This window comes from Thalassophryne amazonica, chromosome 14 (assembly GCF_902500255.1).
Source record: "Thalassophryne amazonica chromosome 14, fThaAma1.1, whole genome shotgun sequence".
Taxonomy (NCBI): domain Eukaryota; kingdom Metazoa; phylum Chordata; class Actinopteri; order Batrachoidiformes; family Batrachoididae; genus Thalassophryne; species Thalassophryne amazonica.
In genome coordinates this window covers 90008029-90035646 of record NC_047116.1, presented here as the reverse complement: position 1 = coordinate 90035646, position 27618 = coordinate 90008029, and the positions used below count along the sequence as shown (strand labels likewise).

Genomic DNA, 27618 nt, shown 5'->3' with positions numbered 1-27618 from the left:
AGACTTGGAGGTTAACCAGTTACCCTAAAGTGATGACTGCATGTACAGTATATAGCACCAGGTCTCTCCAGAGAATCCTCAGAAACCTTTGGTTTAACTTTGGTCAAACAAATTGTTATTTAAGGAGACACAGACGAGCTGCTGCTTCTTTGCATCAAAAAGAGCCAGCTGAGGTGGTTTGAGCATCTGGTGAGGATGCCCCCTTGTCATCTCACTAGGACACACTGGAGAGATGATATTTCCTAGCTGGCTTGGGAGCACCTCAGGATTCCCCAGAAAGAGTTGGAAGACTTGGCCAAGGATAGGGAAATGTGGGTTGAGCTGTTTGGTCTACTGCTACAACGACCCAGAGTGGCAGAACATGAATGAATGAAAAATGAGTAGATGATGATTCAACCAAAATAAACTAAAACTAAAGACATACATTGCAAGTGCTGGCCTGTTCTTTGCATTTTCAGGGCGCAGGACAAGGTCAAGTTCAGACTAAAGATGTGCATCTATTCTCCCTCTCCTATGGCTTGCATACTGGCATAACATGGAACTATGCTTCCTATCCCTTTAACTCATCTTTTGAGCAATGGAACAGGTCTCAGCCTCACTTCATCTAATTTCTGGGTCTGTTAGTGAAGCTCAGGGCTAGCTGCCAGCGATCATCTTGGTATTCTCTCTGCTTCCCTGTCAATTTACTGCTGGTGAACTCATACCTTAGGTGCAGTTATTTTTGGCTGACTGTTTCTGCTCTTTTTCTCTCTGTCTGAGGCACTGAAGAGACTGCGTGAGGCTGATGGCTGCACTGGACTGACCATGAGATGCCCTGGCTGAAGCTGACGCAGTGGCTCGTGGACCTCCTTGCTGAGAGGGACCTCTTTGAGCCACTGCAGCCTGCTTTTGAAATGCAGTCTTCCATGAAGACAGCTTTTGCTGGGGTGACATCAATGAGGCAATTGATGGACGCTGGTCCCGTACCCCAGGGCGCTGGACTTATCTCACGACGCCCTGCCTGTGGCGCCAATGACTGCATGCCCACCTCAAAGTGCAAACTGCACTTTGTTTTTGATGCTATTCTGTTTTTTCTGTTTCGTTTCTTCACATTGGAAAAGTTTTTGCAAAAACCTTGTAACTGTTAGAATGGCCAAAGCAGTGGATCACTCCTCTGAGTCTGGTCTGCTTCAGGTTTCTTCCTCAACATCATCAGAGGGAGTTTTTCCTTACGGCTGTCACCTGTGTGCTTGCTCTATGGGTTGGTAATGTTGTCATTTGGGGCTGTATAAATAAACTAAATTAAGTTGAATTTGAATTTAGACCTGTGACAATTCAATGTAATACTGATCCAGGGTCAGGGAAGAGCTGATTATTTTTTAGTGGTGATCTGGATCAGATGGTATCTGTTTCTCTCCTTTAACTGTGAGAAATGTTTTCCTTTCATCTCTTTCTTTAACATTCTCATTTTATGACATTATAAAGATCTGAGGAAGATAAAAAAATAAAAATTCTGAACTGGCAGCAGTATGCCATTACTAACCAATGGAAATATGAGGTGCTCTGAGTGCCATTTTATTTGAATTACTCACCTTTATATGTTATTCAGCCCACTCACTTTGATTATATGCAACGCCTGGTGTGTATGTCCCCACAAGTATGGTACTTCGTCCACGTGACTCAGAGTGAGTCTCTAAATAGTTCAGATCAAGATGAAACACAAAACCTGAACTCTGACTCTCTGCCTTTTATTCCCTCGCTGCAAACACACAACATTTGCAAGTTCTTCGTAACATCAATTAGCACGGATGATTCTCAGGGCTATGAGACATTAAGCGGAAACCGAGTTCACGCTGCAATGACGCCTGCAGGAGGGCCAAGGATTATTTCACAGCAAGCCGAGGCGTCAGACTGTGTCGGCCCCAGCCTCGCCTCGGGGCCGCCGTCTGCTGTTGATTAATCTGAGAGTGAGAAAACCTCCCCAGAGCCAAAACGCCCCGGCTCACCCCCTCACCCTCTGCAGCGGGGGGGGGGGGGGGGGGGGGGGGTTCCCAGACTGTGGGGAGAACCCAGAGTCTGCTGTCCTCCAACACTGAGCTGCTGCACCACAAACACCTCTAACCGGTGATTCTCCTTTCTTAAAGTTCATCTCCATCTCCGTTTCATCTACTCAAGCTGTCAATCAAACCATGTGGGTGGCGCTATGAAGGACTTCCTCATTGTTATTTCTCTCTCAATACTTTGAGCAGATCCAAGAAAAACAATTTTACCTTTATAAATGTCAAGTATTTTATATCTCCATTAGATATGTTTGTATTTGCATTTGTGTCTTTGATCGCTTTTGTCCCTTCTGTAGTCATGGTAACAACACGTTCATGTATGTTATCCTAAAAAGTTGATTTTTTTTTTTTCCATTTAAGTCACAAAAATTATATTTACCACTTTAATTGTATTCATTCATATTCAAATAACAGAATCACGATATGATCTGATCAATTTGATTAAAAAAGATCACCTTTGCTTTAACCAATTTAGGATTTTGACCAATAAGGAAACAGAATAAATGCAACAGACACAAATAAGAACCCAGTAGAAGGAATTCTACATTAAAATGTATAGTCTCTTTATATGAAGGTTTTGCTGGATATCTGCTGGACTCACACAGGTCTGCTGTGTCAGAAGTCAACACTAATATTAGTTACACATACACTTTTCAGTTAAATCCTGTAATGAAACTGGAATGTGAGCTCAATACAATGCATGAAAGATATTTTTATTTTAAAACTTAACTCAAAATTTGGTCAGTTTTACAGATGCTGTTAAACAAAATTAACTAGTAATTATACCCTAATTGTTTGAGCCTAATACAGCAATAAGTTGCCTCGATGTGTCTGATGCCAACTCTCAATGAACATCACCCACACCAAATAAAAATTAAAAGCAAATATGAAAATGCTAGTGTTTTTGTCCTAATAATAATAATAATGATGATAATCATAAATAATAATAATCTTTTCTTAATGGATGACAGCTGTCCTCTAGAGTTTTAGAATTGTTCTTTGGTCCATGTTTACAAATGAAAAATCCATAAATGAAACTTTAGTACAGTGATGTTAAAATTTGTAAATATTGTCACTAATGGTAAAACTGTGTCTAATCTATTGGTCTCTTTAAATGCAACATTTAATTTTAATGTTTCCATCCAAGTTGCTGCACATTATACTTGTGCAGATAAACGGGGTTTTCTTGCATTGTAAACAAATGTAAAATCTTACTATTTTTTCATTTTGTACTATTTAAATAATTTGTAATTGCAACAATTTGCTTTGAAGATTACACACAGACACATTATATATATATATATATATATATATATATATATATATATATATATATATATATTCCTCTGGTGTACACTTGGACACCTTGTGTACTTATTAGGGTTAATGCTCATGTATCCGTCCCCTGATTTGTCTGTCAAAGTGATGACTTTGTCTTTTTATTTAGGAAAATTGCACCCATCCCAGCTTTTATGGAATGTGTTATAGGCCTTAAATGGGGGAATGGATGTATATTAACAAATGAAATGATGTTGACCACACAAAACACAAAATATCTTGTCTGCAATGAAACAAAAGTTAAAGTAAATGCAAGAATCACACCCTCCCCGACCGCCCCGTCCCCATATTGTCTGAACCCTTTGTGATTTGAAGTGGTAGTTACAGAGCTATGTGTGAAGCGGTGGCAGTGGTATGTGCCCTCGGCGCACTCTGCAATTCACACTGTGAAGCTCACTGAGGCTTTCTTGTAATTTTGCACTTAACAATTTCATGTCGTTGATGTCCCAGATGTGTGACGTGCTGTAAAAACCAGAGCACCTCATGATTCAACACGCTGTTCTCACTCAAACACAATTAGACTGAACAGCCCATGTGTCACTGCTAATGAAGCTCTTCTGCGACTGCTGGAAGCTGCAGCCGCGTGGAACACGACGCGATTCAAAACATTTTTAATGTTTTCGCTGTGCCGTGAATATTTCACATGTGAAATGACATCACATAGCAGTTAAAAACAATGACTGGCCGCATCAGCAATGACAGGACCAGTCGCAGCGACTGTGAAGAGAAACAGATACAATAAGCGTCTAATTGGTGTTTGAAGTCACAGATTTCTCACACATTTATTACAACGAAACAGAATTAACAACAGAAATGACAAAGTGGCCTTACTGACCCGTGCTGCCTCTGCGTTTTATGAGGTTTTCCCATTGAGCAGCGCGGACAGACAGGAAGTGGAGGAGAGGCGACAGTGACAGCTTGAGGCAGATCTGAACCCACAAGAACCCAGGCTGAGGTCAACGGGTCCGACCAGGCACCGAAGCATCCACAAACTAAGAACTTTAAAGTGGTTCGGCACCACAAGACTGTGTCCGTATAAATGCCACCGAGCTGTTGGTCTGTGCACACTGTGATAACTCCAAAACCATCACAGCATAACTTTGGTTTCCTGGATTAACTTGGAACTTTGACTGCTTTAGTGTTGACATATGATAGAACACACGATGCTGCAAAACCACTTCAAGACAGCAAGAAGAAAACAGGTCAAAATTTCACGCTGCTTCTTGATGTTCTTCTTCAAAACCAAAATCTTGAAAAGAGCTGTCGATGTAGCAGATTACCATCCAAATTAAGATTTATTTGTGAACAGTTAATGGGAAAACGTAGTTGTGGCCAGATGTTTACATACACCGATCATGGCCATGAACGCTTTTAATGATGTCCTTTAACATTTTTTTTTTTTGCCATGGTGGAATGATTGTACAGCATACGTCACTGATGACTTAAAAACACAAGAATTGGGTGCACAAGTTTTAATTTATTTTGGATCCTCTCTAATCCACACAGGGTCAAAATTATACACACAGACTTAAAGACATGCATTTACTTCAATCTTTTCATAAGTGGTGCTGAAGATTCTACAGTGTCTTTTAACATGACAAGACCAAGGCCTATTAACTCATTGTTAGTCATCATGAAAATTCAGGAAGGTATATTTTATATATTATATTCCAATTCTAAGGTGGAACTATGCTAGTATACTAAGGTATATCTAAATATCTAAAAAGGAAGAGTAAAATAGAAGAGTAGAAAAGAGTAGAGTAGAGCCACTTAGGTGCCTGGTCTTGAGAACCAGGGATGGTAGGTTGAAAATGATTAACTATAACTGGTCATTTCTCTTTGCCAACATAAAAAGGACGTGTTTGACAACACTCATTGGACTAACCAATACTTAGAACAATATGAAAGTCCAAGAAACTCAGTGAAGATCTAAGGAGATTTGTAAATTTACACAAGTTGGCAAGGTCTCTTGGAGCCATGTCTACACAACTGCAGATTCTACAAGCATCAGCTCAAATAGTTGCATGCAAGTATGAGTTAGTCCCATGTATCAACACTTTGACAAGGACAAGGAGAAGACCCAAACTGTCACCCTCAGATGAGAGGAAACTGGTGAGGGTATTCAGCAACAAACCATGAATATAATTTTATAATAGAATTTAGACCCTGTGTGGATTAGAGAAGATCTCAAAATGTATTCAAATTTGTGCTCTCAATTCTTGTTTGTTAAGGTCATTAATGATGTATACCGATCAGTAATTCACTCTGGCAAAAGAACATTTCAAGGACATCACTAAAAACCCACATTCATGCCCACAGTGAGTGTATGTGAACTTATGACCATAACTGCAGAATCCAATACACATCGCCACCAGTATAATACCAAAGAATCCCCCAGCTCTCTCTCTCTCTCTCCGGTGTGTACATTATGGGCAGCTGTATGCCTCAGTCATGGCTGAAGTCATCCCAAAGGGGTGGTACTTCACAAATCATAACTTCACACTGACTGGAAGAGGATTCAGAGGCAGACCGGCCAAAGCAGTGTGGCAGAATGTGGCAGATGATCTCCCTCCTCTGTTTTCTTCTTTCCTCTATGGTGGTGCGTCGCACAATGACCGTATGCACGAGCCGACACCGTGATGCTCATTACAATGGATTTGACTGGTAAGCAAGGTAATACATGTCCTGTCCAAACAGGTTTTGGTCATCGTTTATCACATCAGCATTTCACTATTATTACTGAGTGAGCTAGATATGGGCCTGCCTCCTCCCCCCACCACTACCCCTACAACTTGAACTATCTGTATTTTTCTGAACCCTTGACATATTAAGGAACATGAAATGGAGAGTTATCAGTGAATAAATGCTGGCAAATTATACAGTATTTCTTGTCTTTCTGATGCCTGATTCTGTTTTTTCTCTCTGTTTAAGGTGCAGCTCCATCCAGAGATGGGAGTTGTATTTGTGTTGGCGACCTTCCTGTCCTGTGCACCAACAGCATTTCCTGTATATTTGTTTTGTGAATTGTTCTGTAATTTATGTCTGTAGCATGGCCCAAGCAGAGGGTCACCCCTTTGAGTCTGGTCTGCTTGAGGTTTCTTCCTCAGAGGGAGTTTTTCCTTACTGTAAAAAAAAAAAAAAAAAAAAATCCCTTGTTTTTACAGAAAAATCCTGGCAGCTGTGGTTACCAGGAGAATTCTGTAAAAATTACGGTAAATGTGTAAATTATTTTACATAAATATGTAAATTTTACAGAGTAAACCTGTTGTAATTTTGTTGTCTATTTAGAAGATAAAATCTCTGCAAAATGGCCACCTCATGTTTTATTTTCCTCTAAAAGTAGTTTAAACAGACACATCACCTCTTCTTTCAAACCCTTAATTATCAGTATTTTACTGTATTCGTGAAAATTCTCATCTGTAAAATCTAACTGATTTGTACAGTTTTTGGTATTATCGTTTTTCTGTTTTTAAACTACAGTCATTTGTAAATTCTACAATGGTTTATGATTATTTTGATATATTTGTACTGTTAAATTCACAGTACAGTTTCGTTCCACATTTTACACATTATTGCTGTAAAGTAAACACCACTCCATTGTTTTTCATTCAACAATTTCGTTATGTTGTGGATTCACAGGATTTCACCATTAATTTCACAGACTTTTTTTACAGTGTTGCTCTGGGGGTTAGTAAGGTTAGACCTTACCTGTGTGAAGCGCCTTGAGGCAATTCTTGTGATTTGGTGCTATATAAATGAAAATAAATTGAAATTGAAAATAAACTGGGATAAACTGCATGTTCTGGCTCTATTTAGGGGGTATCCTAGTAGAGGCAGGTATCAATTGATACAACCAAATTTTTCCCCATATTTTGAAAAAAAAAATACTTTATGCATACATTGAGTTATACAACAATTTTGTGATGTGTCAGTAAAGAAGATGACAATAAAACAGCTCAATTCTGGTCGTTCACTATGGAAAATTTGAGCTGTTTTTTGTAGGTTTTGTAAGATTTTTTTACCTGTCCATACCTTGCATTCATTTGGTTTATTTGTTTGTTTTTTTCCCCTATGAGGGTCAGAATAATCACTGCTTATTTCTTGCCAGTGTCAAAGTATCACATCCAGATGCTGAACTCAACTGTTGAAATTAGATGCTGTTAGTGTTGCAGATCATTCACACCTGCAAATCATGTTGCCATCTTAAGTATTTGTCTCAACTTCCAGACAAGATATGACAACATACGAAGTGTCAAAAATGAAGTGACCTCGTGAGTGACTTACTTGAGCTACATACTAAATATACACTATCATGCCTCATACCCATGATTACCACATATCTCACCCCCTTTACATGATTCTCGAAATTACTCCCTATAAACTAGATGGGATGTTTAAGAGGTAACAATTTTCCACCGTCCCTTCTGTCTGTCAATGCTGCTTCTGACATGCCACTGCTGTTGCTAAGCTCTTCCACAATCCCAGCATCCTCTTGTAGACTACAATCTGGGGCACAAAAAAATGTGCATGTCCCATCATCACTCGCTCATATCTCAAGAAAACAACATAGGGAGTGACGATGACTGGAGCCCATCTGCCAAACTGTTGCTTCTACGTGATTTGGATGACAAACAGAAGGACTGAGCATAAATATCTCATATTGCTTCACACCAAGAAACAAAACCCAAATTTTTGAAGTTGATTTGTGAACATGAACTTGCACAAAAGGTCTGCCACATAATTTATCACATTACAAACATCCATAATATATTTTCAATATTGTCCAATGAACACACTTTCAGATGACATTACTTGTTAAAATTGGCCACCTACAAGTTTGCCACAAAAAAAAAATTGCATATGGTGAAAATTTGCATGACTATGAGTTGATGCCTGGCCTCTATTAGAACCCCCCATCCACCCAACAATAGAGGCAGAACACCCAGTTTATCCACTGTTATCTGTCCATTTCATGTTCCCGACACCTCAAAGTCAGTCCTATGTCCTCCGGTCCGTTGGTCCAAATGCTTATCCCTGGATTCTATGGAATCATAGACTCCCATTGGACGGGACACCAGTTACTTCTCCAATGAGGCCAGTACCCATTCACAGCTGGGTGGACTGAGACTACATAAATTAAGTGTCTTGTCCAAGGATACAAATAGGTAGCATGAAGGGGATTTGAACCCAAGTCTATGTATTGGAAGGCCAGGTCCTTATCCATTCAGCTACCTACTCTACAACATGTTAAGGGTTCAGAAAAATCTAGTGGATTCAAGGTGTGGGGGTATTAATCAATCAATTAAGTTTTATTTCTATAGCACTTTACAAGTTTTCACTGAACCAAAGTGCTTTCCAATAGCACCAACTAAAGAAAAAATAAAAAGAACAGTACGAAAAACACACATAAAAGCATAATAAGAGCATCCAAATAGAACAAAAATAGACAAAAAAGTGTCAAAGCAATTATGTGAAAAAGCTGCCCTGAACAAGTACATTTTTAACTTAGCTTTAAAGAGAGGCAAACTATTAATGGACCTCAGTTCAGGAGGTAATGCATTCCACAACTTAGGACCTGCTACTGCAAATGTATGCATGAGACCCATATCTAGGACATGGAGTATGTCTCCTCACTATCACTCAGTACAGTTAGTCGATAAAAAAAAAAAAATGATGACACCATCAGATCAGACATGCTATTACTGCAGTATGAGTGTATCTTAAAATATGAATGGTAATAAATGGAAATAATCAAAAGTTGGACTTCTACCTCATAATGCACTACCAACTGTGTGGCTATATTTAAAAAAAAAAAAAGTGTTTTTATGTCTGCTGGTTATTTATGATCATTTTCATGGTTTTACTTATTTTGTAGATTGTTTTTATGAATAATTGCTCATTTTACACCTTGTACATGTAGTTATTCATGAAGTACCCTATGTAGAGCTATTACACTTTATATGACCTTCCACTGGAAAATCATTTTGTGCTCCTTATTTAAAATGAGCTTCAATATATATATATATATATATATGAAAAAAAGCTATTATATTAACAAAATGATTTCTGAGCCATACCCAAGTTAAATAAGTCATCGAGCAAATGAGGGAGCCACTTCAGCTGGATGCCCACTCACTGACTACACATGAAGGAGCCAATAAATCAAACAAATTGTGGCTGTACTTGTTGCATTGGAATAAAACATTTCACCTATGAGATCCACATGACACATGAGTGCAGCCAAAAGCCAATAAGAGACGCCATTACTTCACCACAACTGTTACCGAGTGGACATGAACAAGGCAGTAAATCAGAATGACTGCGGTTAGACTTAAATTTTACCTCAGTGGTGCAGCTGCTGGAGCATGCCACAAATCACATTCACTCATTAAGTGACTGTAAGGAAAAGTTTTGTTCAAAATTCTTCACAGCACCATGAAATTAATGAATATTGGACATTAAAATAAGTCACGAGTTCAAATTTTAAAAGTTTAATATCTCACCACACTAATCCATTATCCTAATGATATCCAGTCACTTCAGACCACCATCATAAAGAACAGTTTGGGTGTTGAAGTGCTGTATGTGGCAAAGCAGTCCATCAAATAATATACACATTTATTTCTGAGGTGGTTTCAGTCCTTGGCCTGACCTTAAACCATATCCGGGATAATAGGTGGTCCTCCAGCCTGCAGATAACTACTTTTGGGAGCTTGGTAATTCAAAAAGCTTGACACAGGAGAGAAAGGTATTTTGTTTCTGCAGTCCATTGGAGTAACTGACTATGAAGGGGATTTGGGGAGTCAATTTGGATAATCATCCCTCGAGAAGAAGATGCCACCAGAGTGCACTAAAGGTTTTGTCTCATAATGGTGACACCTGCTGAGTTGCCGGGGGGTTGGAATATTTTTGTTTGCTTGTTGGCTGGATTTTTTGGTGGATTGGGGGTGGGAAAGATGGGTAGGTACTATATAGGGAAGATGATTGTCTAGTGGTTAAGGCATTGGGCTTGAGACCAGAAGATCCTCAGTTCAAATCCCAGCCTGACTGGAAAATCACTTAGGGCCCTTGGGCAAGGTCTTTAATCCCCTATTGCTCCCGGTGTGTAGTGAGCGCCTTGTATAGCAGCACCCTCACATCGGGATGAATGTGAAGCATTATTTGTAAAGCGCTTTGAGCATCTGATGCAGATGGAAAAGCGCTATAAAAATGCAGTCCATTTACCATTTTTACCATATAGTGATAATTTTATTTTTTAACAAATATTTTCTGAAGACTATATACTTTACAGGGTGTTTTGTAATATTTACAATTAAATGCTCCAGGAAATGTATCAAAATAGTATTAGTACAACAAAAAAATTAAAGGAAAAAATTTTAGCTTTTTTTTGTAGTGACCCCTATGGGTCACTGTTGCTATCTGCATTTGTCTACATGCCCTATGTGACGGGCTGATTATGCAACTACATATTTAAAATGGGCTGAATTGTGGACAATAGAAGTTGCCAGATTAGGTAAGTGCTAGATAGGATTGTTACTCGGTAGGAATGATACAAAATTGACTAAACGTGGCGACAATATCATGAAACTGGCAACGTAGCAGTCAGATCAGCATATTTGTTTTTTGTTTTGTTTTGTTTTTTGTTAACCAGTGAAAATGAAGTGAAGTCTATTTTCAAACTCATGGCTTAATACGTAAATGATTTTGAAAGCACACATGGCTGCTTTCACTTATTTAAAATTATTTTACTGACAACAGCTGCCAGATGGGGCTCGAAGATCCTGCTACACCACCTTAACTCTGAGTTGTTGCTGTAAAAGTTATGAAGGATACAACAGCTTTATGATGTCATCACGTGGGCACATAACAGAGACAGTGGAAAAAATTACCTTTGATAAATCACAAAAATGTAATAATCAAATCTAACAAATTTCTAATTATTATTTTACCCAGTTTCTTGTACTGTCATTATCAATATCACAAGGTTAAAACATGTCAAAATTCTCCTTTAACATTAACAACATTAACTCTTGACTGTTTCATTTCATCTCCATTGTGGCGGTGTGCAGAGGCAAAATTACAGAAATTGTGTCACTATCCAAATACTTATGGACCTGACTGTAGATGTTGGAGAATCCTGCCGAACTGCCGAGTCTGCAGGAATGTTCAGATTGTGAACTATGATCACATGCCTGTTGTAACTTCCCAAAGGATTCTGTTGAAGTCCCATGGACGGTCATCTGCTCAGTGTCCCAGATTTAATCTGGTTTGGCTTCAAGACTAGACTGTTTTGCAAGAGTTTGCACACAATCTGGATGGAGAAATTGTAAACACAGACATAACAGATGACCTAAATGAAATTTGGGAGGGTTTTTCGTGACAAGACCCTGAAAGCTGTAAGGCATTACAATGGAGTGGCCAATGTTCAAAGGAAGAGCACCATCCAGAGGAGGCCGGATACATGAGTTTGCCAAAGTTCCAGGCTCTTTAAGGACTTGAAAAAGCAGGGTGTGATGGCACTGAAGGTAATTCCTCATCTATTTTCTCCAACCATATTGCAAATCACCGCATTCATGGCAAGTGATGGCACAATCCTGATGGATCACACTGCTATAGTGTACCATAGCGCTGGCTGCTTTGAGCAGCTCTATGAGGCTGATCCTCCTGCTAGGATGTTGGACATCTCTGGTGCCAGGGTTCTGGTGGCTGATCTGTGAGTCATCTGTGCACCACTGAATAACAGTGGGAGTACATAGAGCTGAGGCTGGGTAATGCTACAAGAACCTACAGCAGTAGTTACATAGCTATAGAGATGGCTTCAGGTTTTTGGGTTCATCATCTCTCATGACCTCAAGTGGACTACCAACATGACCTCAATCACCAAGATGGCCCAACAGAGGATATGCTTCCTGCATCAACCCAGGAAATTGAACCTGCCCCAACAGTTGTTGACCCACAAAGCTACTGCAACAGCTGCCGATCCCAGACTGGATGACAATTCTGTAGCTATCATCCAGTTCATTCTCTGCTATTCCATTATTGCCTGGTTTGGGTCGGCCACGAAACAACACAAAAGTACCGCAAAGGACTATTCGTACCTCAGAAAAAAATACTGGTACCAACCTGCCCGCTACCTATTTATACTTAGACTGCAACACCTATTACACAAACACAGACACTACAATCACGTCATTATTGTATAATATTGTATATATTGCCATTTGCACAGTGTTCTATTTAATGTTCACCACGTAACGACAAGAGCTATGCTAAACAGAATCTAATTTCCTGTATGGGCATACATACTTGGCCAAAAAGGTAGATTCTGATTCTGATCAGTGGCATAAAGGGTGAGTTCCTCCAGGCAGGTGGAGATGACAGTCTCCTGTCAAGGCAAGTAATCTTTGCTTCCATTTGGGAGACAGGTATCATCCCAACAGAATAGAAGAAAGGACAGAAAGAAAAACAGGATAACCGAGACTGTGCCAACAATAAGGTCTGCTCTTTGCATGATGTAATCTACTTGCAGGGGTCCTTCCCAACAGGATTCAGTCCAAGCTACAAGATGCAGGCATAAAGCCTTATGGCCAAGAAGCCAAATGTTTGCCATATCATAGATCTGGAAGAACTCTTTGACCCCAATCAGCTTTTGCCGACCCCCATCCAGGGGAAATCTTCAGGAGAATGACAGTCAAAGTCTTTAAGGTCCTGATGCTTTCAGCATTACTATATGGTTGTGAAACATGAATGCTAACAATCACCGGAAGTCTCCAATACTCCTTTCTGGAGGATCTGTGGGTACCATTGGGATCATTTTTTGTCAAATGAACAGTCATTGAAGCAGCTATGACATTATGACCACATGGAAAACTTTCTTGAGCATGATCCAGGATGCAGGTGTCACAGTACTGGTGACCTGTGCAACTGGAAAAGTTAAGTGGATGTCCACATGTCACCTGGCTGTGGCAGACAGATGGCTACTTTCAGGAGGTGGACATGGACTGATTGTCTGCCAGGGTGCAGGGCAGGTCTGTAGGCAATATGTGGCACCAGTTCCCAAACCTCAAAGTATTCCATGAGTCCATGAAGAACTGTGTGACCTTTCATTCTGAAGGAGGGGTATTACGCACTTCTTCATTACAGGTCAGCAGGTGTCTTAAAAACAGACTGCAAAATTGTAGCCAAAAGTGACTCAAAGACGTTCGTGGGCTGAATAAAAAAAAACAAGAAGCAGACTGTAGACTAACTAAGCTATGATAAGTAGTTATTGACTGATAACTTTAAATATCAAGGTACCGACACACAACATCACATAATTCAAAGCAAAGATTGCAGCTGAAGCACAATGGAGTATTTAAAGATTTGAATCTAAGCAAGTCTCACAGACTGAATGCAAAACAACAAGCTGGTAGTTACCATAACAATTTCATCAAATGGTGACTTTTAAAGCATTCCCATTGTTCAAATGCATTAGACGATCTTATACAGTCTGAGTAATAACACCACACTGTGAAGGGTCGCCTGAACAGTTTATAGTGAGTCTAAGCCATAATCATTAAATACAGTTATTGTCATCTGATGACAGGAGATACTGTGTGTGTGTGTGTGTGTGTGTGTGTGTGTGTGTGTGTGTGTGTGTGTGTGTGTGTGTGTGTGTGTGTGTGTGTGTGTGTGTGTGTGTGTGTGTGTGTGTGTGTGTGTGTGTGAGCAAGGTTACTGCACTTGGATACATATGTACACTCAGTTGCCATTTCATTAGGTACACTTAGTGAAAAGTAATGTAAGTGTAGGTGCACCCTCTTAAAGATCAATTTCACCAGCCGCTACTGACAGTGGTTAACAAACTCCAACCATACTATGTAGGAATGTCCAGCACGTCCCACACCTCAGGTCCTACCCTCCAACCCCCATGCCCACACACACAGTGGTATCATGAACTGCTGTACTTCCCAAAACATCCCAGAAATCTTTGCAACTTCCCAAGATGTACTACATGTTGAGAAAAAAATAAATAATGGCAGTATCCATGTAAAGCATGACTGGACACATGGTAGAATTTTAACAAGATTGTAAGATATGAAGAGAATTTTACTGGTGTTGGCAGAATATGCTGTTGTCGCCCAACATGTTTGCTTTTTGTGTTAGATATGGTGCATCTACAAAGTATTCACAGTGCTTTACTTTTTCGACATTTTTTATGTTACAGCCTTATTCAAAATGGATGAAATTCATTTTTTTCTCTCAAAATTCTTCTAACAATACCCCATAATGACAATGTGAAAAAGTTTTTTTTTATTTTATTATTTTTGCAAATGTATTCAAAATAATAATAAAAACCCTAAGAAATATCATGTACATAAATATTCACAGCCTTTACCATGAAGCTCAAAATTGAGCTCAGGTGCATGCTGTTTCCAGTGATCATCCTTGACATGTTTCAACAGGTTAATAGGAGTCCACCTGGGATAAATTCAGTTGATTGGACATGATTTGCAAATACACACGCCTGTCTACATATAAGGTCCTACAGTTGACAGTGCATGTCAGAACACAAACCAAGCATGAAGTCAACGGAATTGTCTGTAGACCTCAGACAGGATTGTCTCGAGACACGAATTGGAGGACGGGCCCAGAAACATTTCTGCTGCTTTGAAGGTCCCAATGAGCACAGTGGCCTCCATCATCCATAAATGGAAGAGGTATGGATCAACCAGGACTCTTCGTAAAGCTGGCCACCTGTCTAAACTGAGTGATCAGGGGAGAAGGGTCTTAGTCAGGGTGGTGACCAATAACCCGATGGTCACTCTGTCAGAGCTCCAGTATTCCTCTGTGGAGAGAGTAGAACCTTCCAGAAGGATAACCATCTTTGCAGCAATCCACCACTCAGGCCTGTATGGTAGAGTGGCCAGACAGAAGCCACAGACAAAAGGCACATGGCAGCCCACCTGGAGTTTGTCAAAAGGCACCTGAAGGACTCTCAGACCATGAAAAACAAAAATTCTCTGGTCTGATGAGAAAAAGATTGAACTCTTTGGTGTGAATACCAGGTGTCATGTTTGGAGGAAACCAGGTACCATCCTACAGTGAAGCATGGTGGTGGCAGCAGCATCATGCTGTGTGGGTGTTTTTCAGTGGCAGGAACTGGGAGACTAGTCAGGATTGAGGGAAAGATAAATGCAGCAATGTACAAAGACAACCTGGATGAAAACCTGCTCCAGAGCGTTCTTGACCTCAAACAGGGGCAACGGCTCATCTTTCAGCACGACAATAACCCTAAGCACACAGCCAAGATATCAAAGGAGTGGCTTCAGGACAACACTGTGAATGTCCTTGAGTGGCCCAGCCAGAGCCCAAACCTGAATCCAGCTAAACATCTCTGGAGAGATCTGAAAATGGCGGTGCACTGACACTCCCCATCCAATCTGATGGAGCTTGAGAGGTGCTGCAAAGAGGAATGGGCAAAAATGCCTAAAGATAGGTGCACCAAGCTTGTGGCATCACTTTTCAGAGCAGGGGTGTAATTGCTGTAAAAGGTGCATCAGCAAAGTATTGAGAAAAGGGTGTGAGCTCCTATGTAAATGCAATTTCAGATTTTTAGTTTTAATAAATTTGCAAACAAACAAAAAAATGTTTTTCATGTTGTCATTATGGGGTGTTGTGGGTAGAATTTTGTAATCATTTAGGGTGAATACACAAACAATGAACAGTGCAATTAATTAATTGTGTATCTTGGGCCATAAACATGAATAATAATTATAAATTATTAGTATGTTTGTTTACCACATTTAATGATATAGTGGTTTAGTTTGTTGTCATATTCATTCATGCAGTTACAAATCAGTTACTCTGAATGTGACATAAAACGACTTGAACTGCGAATGTGACTATTTTCTCCTTACATGTCCCTGGTCATCCAGCTCGTTGTTGGTGAGTTTGAGTTTGTCGAAGCTGACCACCTGCCTCATCCAGGTGTCTCCCGAGGCCAGAGAGTCCGGGTGGATGTAGACTCGCGGAGGTACCGGGGAGTCGGCGTTTCCAGCCACCATCCACTTGGAGCTGTGATACACATACCTGGAAGAGCACACATGGAAACTACAGTCACGACCAGTGCACCATTTCAAAATACAAATGTAACCGAATGAGAAGAAACACTGGGACAAATTCTACAGTTTCATGATCATCAACTATTTAGGTGAATAAAATCCTGCTTCTTTAAAGACTATGAAAATATCTGGTCCGAACGTAAAACCACAGTCTGAATAAAACTATATCAAAGATATTTGTTTCTTGAGAGAGACTTAATTCAACAATAAATGGGTGTATAATTTTAACAGATTAAATTTCCAACATTTTCTGTGTCTGTTTTTCAAATTTACGGTACATATTGTTGTGTAGCCAGTTGGTCATTGTTGAATTTGAGTTGTTCATTAATGCAACTCACCATTTCCAAAGAATTTCTACCCACCTTCTTATTGTAACAAGAATATAAAATGCTATTCGTAAAATAAAATTTTTGTTATAATGTTCAAGCATTCAATACTGGATCTTGCTAAGACTTTAGTTTATTGTTAACAATAATTATCTACTTTAATTCACCACTGAAATTAATTAACACAGATGGTAAAGAATAGACAGATCATTAAATGTCAATTTTACAACACACTTCTTGTGTTAATGTTCTTGGTTATGACAATACAACCTGGAACTTTTTCATCTTTCTGTACATCTATTGAATTTATGCTACTTTAAACTGTATTTGATGAGCGAGTTTTTCTTCCACGTAAGGATTTCTTTTTCCTTTTGTTTTATGAACATGCAAAATCTCTCTCAGGATTAATTCTTCCTCATTACTTCAATGTTTTGAAAACCCATTAAATGCACCAAGGTTGCTTTCAATTTGACCGGGTTCTTATAAATCCTGTTTGGAATTCACAGAGGATTTCTCCTCTGCTTTTTTCCCCTCTGCTGGAAAACAAACTCCAAACACTCGGCCACGTTGCCACAACAATGGCTTTTAAAACCTGGCTGTTGTTTCGTCATTGTGCCTGAAATCTCTAACAAGAGCAGTACAAAATATTCCATATGTAGTCAAACTGCATAGTTTCAATTAAGCTAAGTCATATTATGTGATGCTGTGTTCAGCGTTCTGTACAATGGAATGTCCCATCCATCAACAACAGCGAGGAAACAATAAATAATAATAATAATAATAATAATAATACATTATTTGTATAGCGCTTTTCTGGACACTCAAAGACGCTTTACAAACCAAAAGAAAAGATAAAAACGCTAAGAAAAAAAATGTTAAAAATCAGGGCTGTACATTAAAAGCTAATTTAAACAGGTGGGTTTTGAGTTCTTTCTTGAAGGAGGGGAGGTCGGGGCAAGCACGGAGTGGTTGGGGCAGAGAGTTCCAGAGGGTAGGGGCAGCGATGGAGAAGGCTCTGTCTCCCCAGGTTCGGAGCCTGGTCCTGCAGGGAAAGGACAAAAGGTTTGTGTCAGAGCAGCGGAGAGAGCGTGATGGAGTGTGGCGGTGGAGGAGGTCAGTGAGATATGTGGGGGCCAGGTTATGGAGGGCTTTGAAAGTGATCAGGAGGATTTTGAAGTGAATGCGTTGAGTGATGGGGAGCCAGTGGAGGTTTTGTAGGACGGGGGTGATGTGTTCTCAAGTGCGGGTGTGGGTGAGGAGACGGGCAGCAGAGTTTTGTATATACTGTAGTTTGTTGAGTATTTTGGAAGGTAAACCATAGAGGATGCTATTGCAATAGTCGATTCTGGATGTGATAAAAGCATGTATAAGGGTTTCAGCAGCGGAGAAAGTGAGGGATGAACGGAGACGTGCGATATTTTTCAAATAGAAGAATGCAGTCCGGGTTATTTGTTTAATGTGTGGGTCAAATGAGAGGGTGGCGTCGAGAAGGATTCCAAGATTGCGGACAAGGGGGGATGGAGTGAGTGTAGTGTTGTCAAAACAGAGTGAAAAATGGGTTGATTTTGTGATGTTTTAGGGCCGATGATGATGATGTCTGTTTTGTCAGTGTTTAATTTCAAGAAATTGTGTTGCATCCAAGTTTTTAACTCAGACAGGCAGTGGGTGAGGGTGGAGTGAATGTTAGGGTTTATGGATGTGGTGGAAATGTAAAGCTGTATGTCATCAGCATAACAGTGGAAGTGGAGACCATGATGACGGATGATACTTCCGAAAGGGAGGATGTAGAGAATGAAGAGGAGAGGACCAAGTACCGAACCCTGGGGAACACCTTGAGATAAGGGGGCTATGGCGGAAGAGCAGCAGTTAATGTGGATGAACTGTTGCCGGTTTGTGAGGTATGATTGAAGCCAGGAGAGGGCGGAGCCGGTGATGTTGAGGGAGGTCTTGAGGCGAGACAGGAGGATGGAGTGGCTGATGGTGTCAAAAGCAGCGGTGAGGTCCAGGAGAATGAGAATATTGAGATGGCCAGAGTCAGAGGAGAGGAGGAGATCATTGGTGACTTTGAAAAGAGCTGTTTCAGTACTATGTTTTGGACGGAAGCCGGATTGGAAAGGTTCAAATAGACTAACGGAACTGAGGTAGGTTTGGAGCTGATCAGCAATGAAATAATAATCACAGTGTGATTTGTGCAACATTTGTCTGTCTGTCTGTTCCTTTACGCCTCCAAGGTCATTTGGTCAATGACCACCAATCTTGGTATGCGGGTGAAGGTCATCCCCAGAACTGTTCTGAATGTGTTTGGTTTGGCAGAGGTCAAGATCATTGGGTTCAAAGGTCATTTAAACAAATCATTTGCACCAAATGTGGCATGTGTATGTATGTGGGTTTTGCAATTCTACAGGTCAAATAGTCCAAAAGTAAAATGTCAGGGTCAAGGTCATACCTGTCTGTTTGTTGGCATACTCCACCTGTGTCCTTTGGCTTATTTCTATCAAATTTGGAAGGTGGATGAAAGGTGAAAGTTCAGACTGGTCAAAGTCAAGGTCATTAGGGTCAAGGAATTACATTTTAAATCCAATTTGACCCAAACTTGTCATACGTGGCAAGATCAGCGACTGTTCAAGCATAAGTGGCGGTCGTGATGGTAGGGGTCAAGGTCATTGTGTTATATATCTGCAACTTCTATTTTAACCCTATTCAGGACTTTTGGGGTCCATTGGACCCCATAGTAATTGTTTTCTCCATATTGTGCTCACTAAAGTCCTGAGTAGGGTTAAACAAGGTAACCAGATCCTTATTGATGCCATAATTGGCCTGTCTGTCTCCCATTACCATCTTTATGTCAACAGAAACTATTGAATAATAATAATTTTTACATAGGGCTTCTCAACATCAATAAACAATAGCACAGAGGAAATATTTTAATATCTTGAAACTGAATAGAGGGTGTGTTTTTCCTAACATCATATATTGTTTTCCAATTCCAATAACAATAGTAATCAGTGAAAATTGATGGCTGACACCAAGTACGCTCAAGTCAAGTCAATTACAAAGTGTTCCTGGTCTTCACAAGGCATATCTGTAGTCTACCAAGCAGAGGAAAGCCACTTCCATGGCAATCGCCATGTCTACTTCAGCCTCCTCTAGCTACACCTGACAAGCCCAAATAGTCATTGTACCGTGGTACCACTTTGCTCTATCACATATTCTGGTTCTGATGGATGCAGCAGATTTTATTAGATCTAAAAGAGCTGGATTTGAATTGTCCATAAGCTCGTCCACTGAAACAAGCTCGAAGAAAGTGAATCTAGTCCCACAGGTAATCTAGCGCTCACATCTGTTAAGTTTCACAACTGAATGCAATGAGAGAATGATACAGCATCAATAATTCTATGGCAGCACACTGCTAAAAGAGATTTAATTTTAAAAAGTATTTGTCAACCACAGATGTAAGAAAGGACACAGTAATGGACAATACATTAATGCTCTGAGCAACGATCACATTCGGAGTGTTTCCACTCATGTAGGGTGGTCCCTGCACAAACTGGCCAAATTGACAAGTATCCAACATTGTTAGAAATGCTCAACTCAGAGGATCAAACTGTCTGGTACAATTTATAATGTAATCTCCAGGAATCAAAAACTCAGCTTGGGTGACCAGTTCTGATAGGAATTCATTCAGTTCATCCACAACCATGGAATAAAATGTCTCTGAAAACACAATACTGTACTTCTGCTTATTGATACCACATTTGAATTAATTCATTTATTTATTCAGCACACACAGACTCAAAAAAAGCAACAAAAAAAGCTCAAAGAAAACAATTTAACAACGTACCCATGTGCCCGAAAGGGTAAAGGCAGAAGCAAAAGCTGATTAACCATAAAAATGAAAATGGATACATATGTACATATAAATATTCATTATACCCATGATAAATACAAAGTATAAATTAATCACTGAAATAAAATTTCAAAACACAACCATGCAAACAATTTGTTCATATTTACTTGTTCATATTGAAAGTATAAAATTAACACATTATACTTATGTCCATTCATTCATTCATTTCTATACCCACCTACTCCAATCAAGGGTCACAGAGGGGCTGGAGACTATACTATATACTTATATATTGTATTTATTTATTTTTAATTAATGTATTTACTTTAGACTGCCCCTTTTGCCCCTCCCTTTTTTTGGTGGGAGGGGGTCAATGTCATATGCTCTTATTGACACCACTCAATTTCCACATGGAGAAATACGTGCACAGCTCCCACACAAAAAACACTAATCTGGACCATCACTGCTTCACTTCTGTGCAAGTTGGTATGACTGCATTTACACACTATGCAATGTCGCACACAATTCTCACAATTAAAAAAAGAAATCTTTGCAGCACCTTTGTTTAACAATATGGTGACAGAATCTATACCAAACAGAAGACATGTTCAAAAATGGCACTTGCTGGATGGTTTATGAATGGACATCCATATCATATTATGAATTTCACATCTAAAGGCTCTGCTCAGTGTAGGGTCTGCATGTGCACTACCATGTATGTTGCGTGTGGAAATAAATTAAATATATAATAAATAAAGAATATGTGAAGCAGGGGAAAACTGTTTAACTGTAAATGCTGAGTTGTTGAATCCAAGCTCCAACATCGAGGGCTCATAAATGAAGCCAATGCAGAAGTTTAAAAAACAAACAACAACAACAAAAAACTTGTATTTCCTTGAATGTCTGATTAAGACTGGTTCCAAAAGGCAGTCACTCCCCACAGACCCTAATGTTAAAATGTCCAACTTTGGAGGAGAAAGAAACCAAAACAGTTTTGGTTTGTATGGCTAATTCCCCACTTCATGACAACTGTACAGGAGGTGACCTGCTTACAACTCATCAGTTTCCTGTATTTTAAGCCATAAATGTATGAATAATGAGGGGCATGGTCACTTTGTGTGACAGTGAGCGTGTTGTGACGAGCCGTGTCCAGGACCCCGCTAACACAGGCTGCTAATCGCTGTGGAACAATCATGTCTGTCCTTTCTGATGATGTTATTGCAAATACCTGAGATAACAGGTGTTGCTGTGCGGGTAATTATACTAATGGAAACTCTACCAAATTGTGCTCAAGTATTTCTGTCCAGTAACATTTTCATTTGCATATTAGCAGTGTTAGCAGGTACTGACAGCTTCGCGATGTTTGCTTCACGGTCCTGCTACGGTTACTGAGACAATGTGCCAGTCATAATTATGAATGGCTACACCCAAACCATCCATTCCACAGAAATATGCATTAAGAAAAAAATAGAGCCGAGGTTAACCTGTTAGCATTAGCTTGTTTGGCAACTCTGAGATGTGGGGGCGTGTTCAGGATGGATTCATCTTGCCCAGGTCATGCATGGTCTTACCCACTCTCCACATTTTCACCTATTTATAGGTTGGCCAAGAGTTAGGCGGAGTCAGGCACTGCCAACATGGCTCTTCAGAAGATCTACGGGTAACATCACGGAGGGTTTGTCCAGCATACAGACAGACAATCTATGGCTGAATCTTGAGAACTTGATCGGCTTGATTCATTTTCCAGTTGTGCTGTGAGCACTTGCGGGTGAATGAGTGATTGTTCATCTCTGTGGCTGGAACATAAAACTGTGCAGTGAGCTTTTTCTTTCTTTTTTTTTGTTTAAATCACATTCTCACAATGAACGTTGACTTGTTCTGCAAAAGTAGAGATGCTGTGAAAGCAACAGACTCCCTGGATGCCGATCAGCACAACAACGAAATGTTTACAAAACGGCTTCCTGGTTCTCTGAAGAAGAAAAACATTTGAATATCTGGAAGAAAGTATTTTATGACATTTTAGATTCTTACAATTATTATTCTTTGCACTGTGGAAGAGTTGCCTTTGATGACCAGAGTTTCACATCAGTTCTTCATGAGATATTTTGCATTTTTGCCCACAGTTTTATTCATCTTCTGACCTCATGGTGCTGGCATGTCTAAATGTTGATCGACTGTCTTTTTTGTGGAATATGCTTCTTGTCAAAGTTGTTAAAATATCACAGAGTATGATGCACAGTCAGTCATTTATTTATCAATGTATTTTCCCCATAAAGAGAAGCTGCACTGTGGCAGAATGAATTGTGTGGTTGGCTCAGTGTAGAAATAAGTTAATAGAGAATGTGGGGGGAAAAGTGGGTAGAGAGTTTGAAGGCCAGCTGTTTGCCTTTAGATCTGGCCCTGCACTCAGCCGAAATGATTTTTTATCTGCAGCGTTTCTGCCAAAGTCATCATTCAGTCCTGAAACATGAACAAAACTCTCATTTGGTCCTTTTGTTATTGCTTTGACGGGCTGAACGGCTCCATCTTCCTCTGAAACACACAGTATGTTATAAATAACTCCAATCAGGTCCATAAATATTTGGGTAGTGACTTTTTTTTGTCATTGTGTATCTGTTCACTAACCAGAATGCAACAACCAAAAAGTGCACATAATGTACAGCTTTAATTCAAAGAGATCAATCAATCAATCAACTTTTTTTCTTATATAGCGCCAAATCACAACAAACAGTTGCCCCAAGGCGCTCCACATTGCAAGGCAAGGCCATACAATAATTATGAAAAACCCAACGGTCAAAACGACCCCCTATGAGCAAGCACTTGGCCACAGTGGGAAGGAAAAACTCCCTTTTAACAGGAAGAAACCTCCAGCAGAACCAGGCTCAGGGAGGGGCAGTCTTCTGCTGAGACTGGTTGGAGCTGAGGGAAAGAACCAGGAAAAAGAGATCGATCACTAATGATTAAATGCAGAGTGATGCATACGGAGCAAAAAGAGAAAGAAACAGTGCATCATGGGAACCCCCCCACAGTCTACGTCTAAAGCAACATAACCAAGGGATGGTCCAGGGTCACCCGATCCAGCCCTAACTATAAGCCTTAGCGAAAAGGAAAGTTTTAAGCCTAATCTTAAAAGTAGAGAGGGTATCTGTCTCCCTAATCTGAATTGGGAGCTGGTTCCACAGGAGAGGAGCCTGAAAGCTGAAGGCTCTGCCTCCCATTCTACTCTTACAAACCCTAGGAACTACAAGTAAGCCCGCAGTCTGAGAGCGAAGCACTCTAATGGGTAATATGGTACTACGAGGTCCCTAAGATAAGATGGGACCTGATTATTCAAAACCTTATAAGTAAGAAGAAGAATTTTAAATTCTATTCTAGCATTAACAGGAAGCCAATGAAGGGAGGCCAACACGGGTGAGATATGCTCTCTCCTGCTAGTCCCCGTCAGTACTCTAGCTGCAGCATTCTGAACCAACTGAAGGCTTTTTAGGGAACTTTTAGGACAACCTGATAATAATGAATTACAATAGTCCAGCCTAGAGGAAATAAATGCATGAATTAGTTTTTCAGCATCACTCTGAGACAAGACCTTTCTGATTTTAGAGATATTGCGTAAATGCAAAAAGGCAGTCCTACATATTTGTTTAATATGCGCTTTGAATGACATATCCTGATCAAAAATAACTCCAAGATTTCTCACAGTATTACTAGAGATCAGGGAAATGCCATCCAGAGTAACGATCTGGTTAGACACCATGCTTCTAAGATTTGTGGGGCCAAGTACAATAACTTCAGTTTTATCTGAGTTTAAAAGCAGGAAATTAGAGGTCATCCATGTCTTTATGTCTGTAAGACAATCCTGCAGTTTAGCTAATTGGTGTGTATCCTCTGGCTTCATGGATAGATAAAGCTGGGTATCATCTGCGTAACAATGAAAATTTAAGCAATACCGTCTAATAATACTGCCCAAGGGAAGCATGTATAAAGTGAATAAAATTGGTCCTAGCACAGAACCTTGTGGAACTCCATAATTAACTTTAGTCTGTGAAGAAGATTCCCCATTTACATGAACAAACTGTAATCTATTAGACAAATATGATTCAAACCACCGCAGCGCAATGCCTTTAATACCTATGACATGCTCTAATCTCTGTAATAAAATTTTATGGTCAACAGTATCAAAAGCAGCACTGAGGTCCAACAGAACAAGCACAGAGATAAGTCCACTGTCCGAAGCCATAAGAAGATCATTTGTAACCTTCACTAATGCTGTTTCTGTACTATGATGAATTCTAAAACCTGACTGAAACTCTTCAAATAGACCATTCCTCTGCAGGTGATCAGTTAGCTGTTTTACAACTACCCTCTCAAGAATCTTTGAGAGAAAAGGAAGGTTGGAGATTGGCCTATAATTAGCTAAGATAGCTGGGTCAAGTGATGGCTTTTTAAGTAATGGTTTAATTACTGCCACCTTAAAGGCCTGTGGTACATAACCAACTAACAAAGATAGATTGATCATATTTAAGATTGAAGCATTAAATAATGGTAGGACTTCCTTGAGCAGCCTGGCAGGAATGGGGTCTAATAAGCATGTTGATGGTTTGGATGAAGTAACTAATGAAAATAACTCGGACAGAACAATCGGAGAGAAAGAGTCTAACCAAATACCGGCATCACTGAAAGCAGCCAAAGATAACGATACATCTTTGGGATGGTTATGAGTAATTTTTTCTCTAATAGTCAAAATTTTGTTAGCAAAGAAAGTCATGAAGTCATTACTAGTTAAAGTTAATGGAATACTCAGCTCAATAGAGCTCTGACTCTTTGTCAGCCTGGCTACAGTGCTGAAAAGAAACCTGGGGTTGTTCTTATTTTCTTCAATTAGTGATGAGTAGAAAGATGTCCTAGCTTCACGAAGGGTTTTCTTATAGAGCAACAAACTCTTTTTCCAGGCTAAGTGAAGATCTTCTAAATTAGTGAGACGCCATTTCCTCTCCAACTTACGGGTTATCTGCTTTAAGCTACGAGTTTGTGAGTTATACCACGGAGTCAGACACTTCTGATTTAAAGCTCTCTTTTTCAGAGGAGCTACAGCATCCAAAGTTGTCTTCAATGAGGATGTAAAACTATTAAAAAAATAATTATAAAAAAAAAAAAAAAATTATATTCACCAGAAGCTTGCATGTTCTCCCCGTCAGACATGGGGCTTAATACAAAAGTATTTGTATTTGAAAATACTTAAATACATTTTTCGGAGTATTTGTATTTTCTGATTTTGAATTCAAAGTATTTGTATTTGTATTTCAAATACATCACCGATCCCAAGTATTTCCAAATACTTTTACAAATACTTTTCAAACTTGGGAATCTCTGTGACACCGTGTTGAATATAGATTGTGATAGTTTGATTATTGCCTGTGATATTATAATAGTGAATTTGTGATAAAACATTCAATCCTTTACTTATCAATAGTATTTGGTCATGCTATTTTCACAATAAATTGTCACTGGTTTATCAGTTTTTGTGTTGATTTGTTGTTTATAGTTCATAGAAAGTATTTGTATTTGAAATACTCAAAATATAAAGTATTTGTATTTGTATTTGAAAAAGTACAAAGTATTTGTATTTCTATTTGGAAATCGAAAATCTAAAGTATTTGTATTTAAATACAATGCAAAGTATTTGACCCCATGTCTGCTCCCCGTGTTTGCGTGGGTTGTCTCCATGTGCTCCGGCTTCCTCCCACACATAGGTTAGGTGGATTTGTAACTTTAAATTGTCCATAGGTGTACGTGCAGGTGTGACTGCGTTTGTTTGTCTCTATGTTTCCCTGTGACAGACTGGTGTCCTGTCCAGTATACCCCCCGCCGCACGCCCTATGACTGCTGGAATAGGTTCCAGTCCCTCGTAACCCTTAACTGGAGCAAGCAGGTACAGAAAATGGATGGATGGATGGATGGATGGATGGATGGATGGATGGATGGATGGATGGATGGATGGATGGATGGATGGATGGATGGATGGATGGATGGATGGATGGATGGATGGATGGATGGATGGATGGAATTAACCATTTGTGATTTACAGTCATCTGCATTCTTAGTTGTTGCATGAGTTTTCTTTCAACAAGTCAACAGATGGATACATGAACATTTCCAAGCCCCCAAATATGTCTTGGACTTCATTTACATCAGTCATAAATATAACATCTGGTACGTGTGGTAAATCTATCTTGACAGTGGTGCATCTAGAAGGGGTTGAGGGTTAAGGGGGTGTACTCTCGAGATGACCTCCCCCGTCGAGTTGAACTCCCAGTAGTGCAAATCGACAGTTACTGTACGTGTGCTGAGTTGAGTTTCCCCATCGAGCCGAGCTTTCTGTCATTTAACGACAATATTCTGCTGTAAAGACAGCGTGTACATGCAAGTCTTTACTTTTTTAAATTGAAAAGACACTTATTATGTACTTTTATGTAAAAGACAAAACTTGTGTGGGTTTTCTTCGATAGTGGAGCTCATCTCCACGGGTGACTGTCCTGTCGAGATGAGCTCCACCGCGCAACTACGCATACACACCTCACCCATCAAGTTGAGCTCAGCCACCAAAGAAAAGTAGAAAGCCCATGTAAGTTTTGTCTTTTACATAAAAATACAGTACTTGCATGTACACATACTGTCTTTAAAGCAGAATATTGTTGTTGGATGACGGGGAGCTCATCACGACGGGGAGATGCACATGCACAGTTGCGCGGTAAAGACAGGTAGATAAAGTCGACAGGGGAGAGGAGTTAAAGTTTGGGGTAGAGAGACGCGCGGTGGAGATCGAGGGGTTGCAACTCCCCCCTGCGCTGACCAAACATGATAAATAAAGCCTTGTACAAACAATGGCTGATTCAGAAATGCTGTTACATGCAGTTTAGGAGATTTGCAGCATTTAAAATACAAATTATGTATTCAAAGAGATAAAG

General features: G+C 39.8%; 1 protein-coding gene across 1 annotated transcript in view; it reads right to left on the bottom strand.

The window, feature by feature from the left end:
* The window catches only part of LOC117524777 (T-box transcription factor TBX15-like), a 123109-nt gene that overhangs the window by 41092 nt on the left and 54399 nt on the right, over positions 1-27618 (bottom strand). The window contains 1 exon segment of the mRNA XM_034186598.1: positions 16277-16448. Within this exon segment, the coding sequence (XP_034042489.1) occupies positions 16277-16448 (172 nt within the window).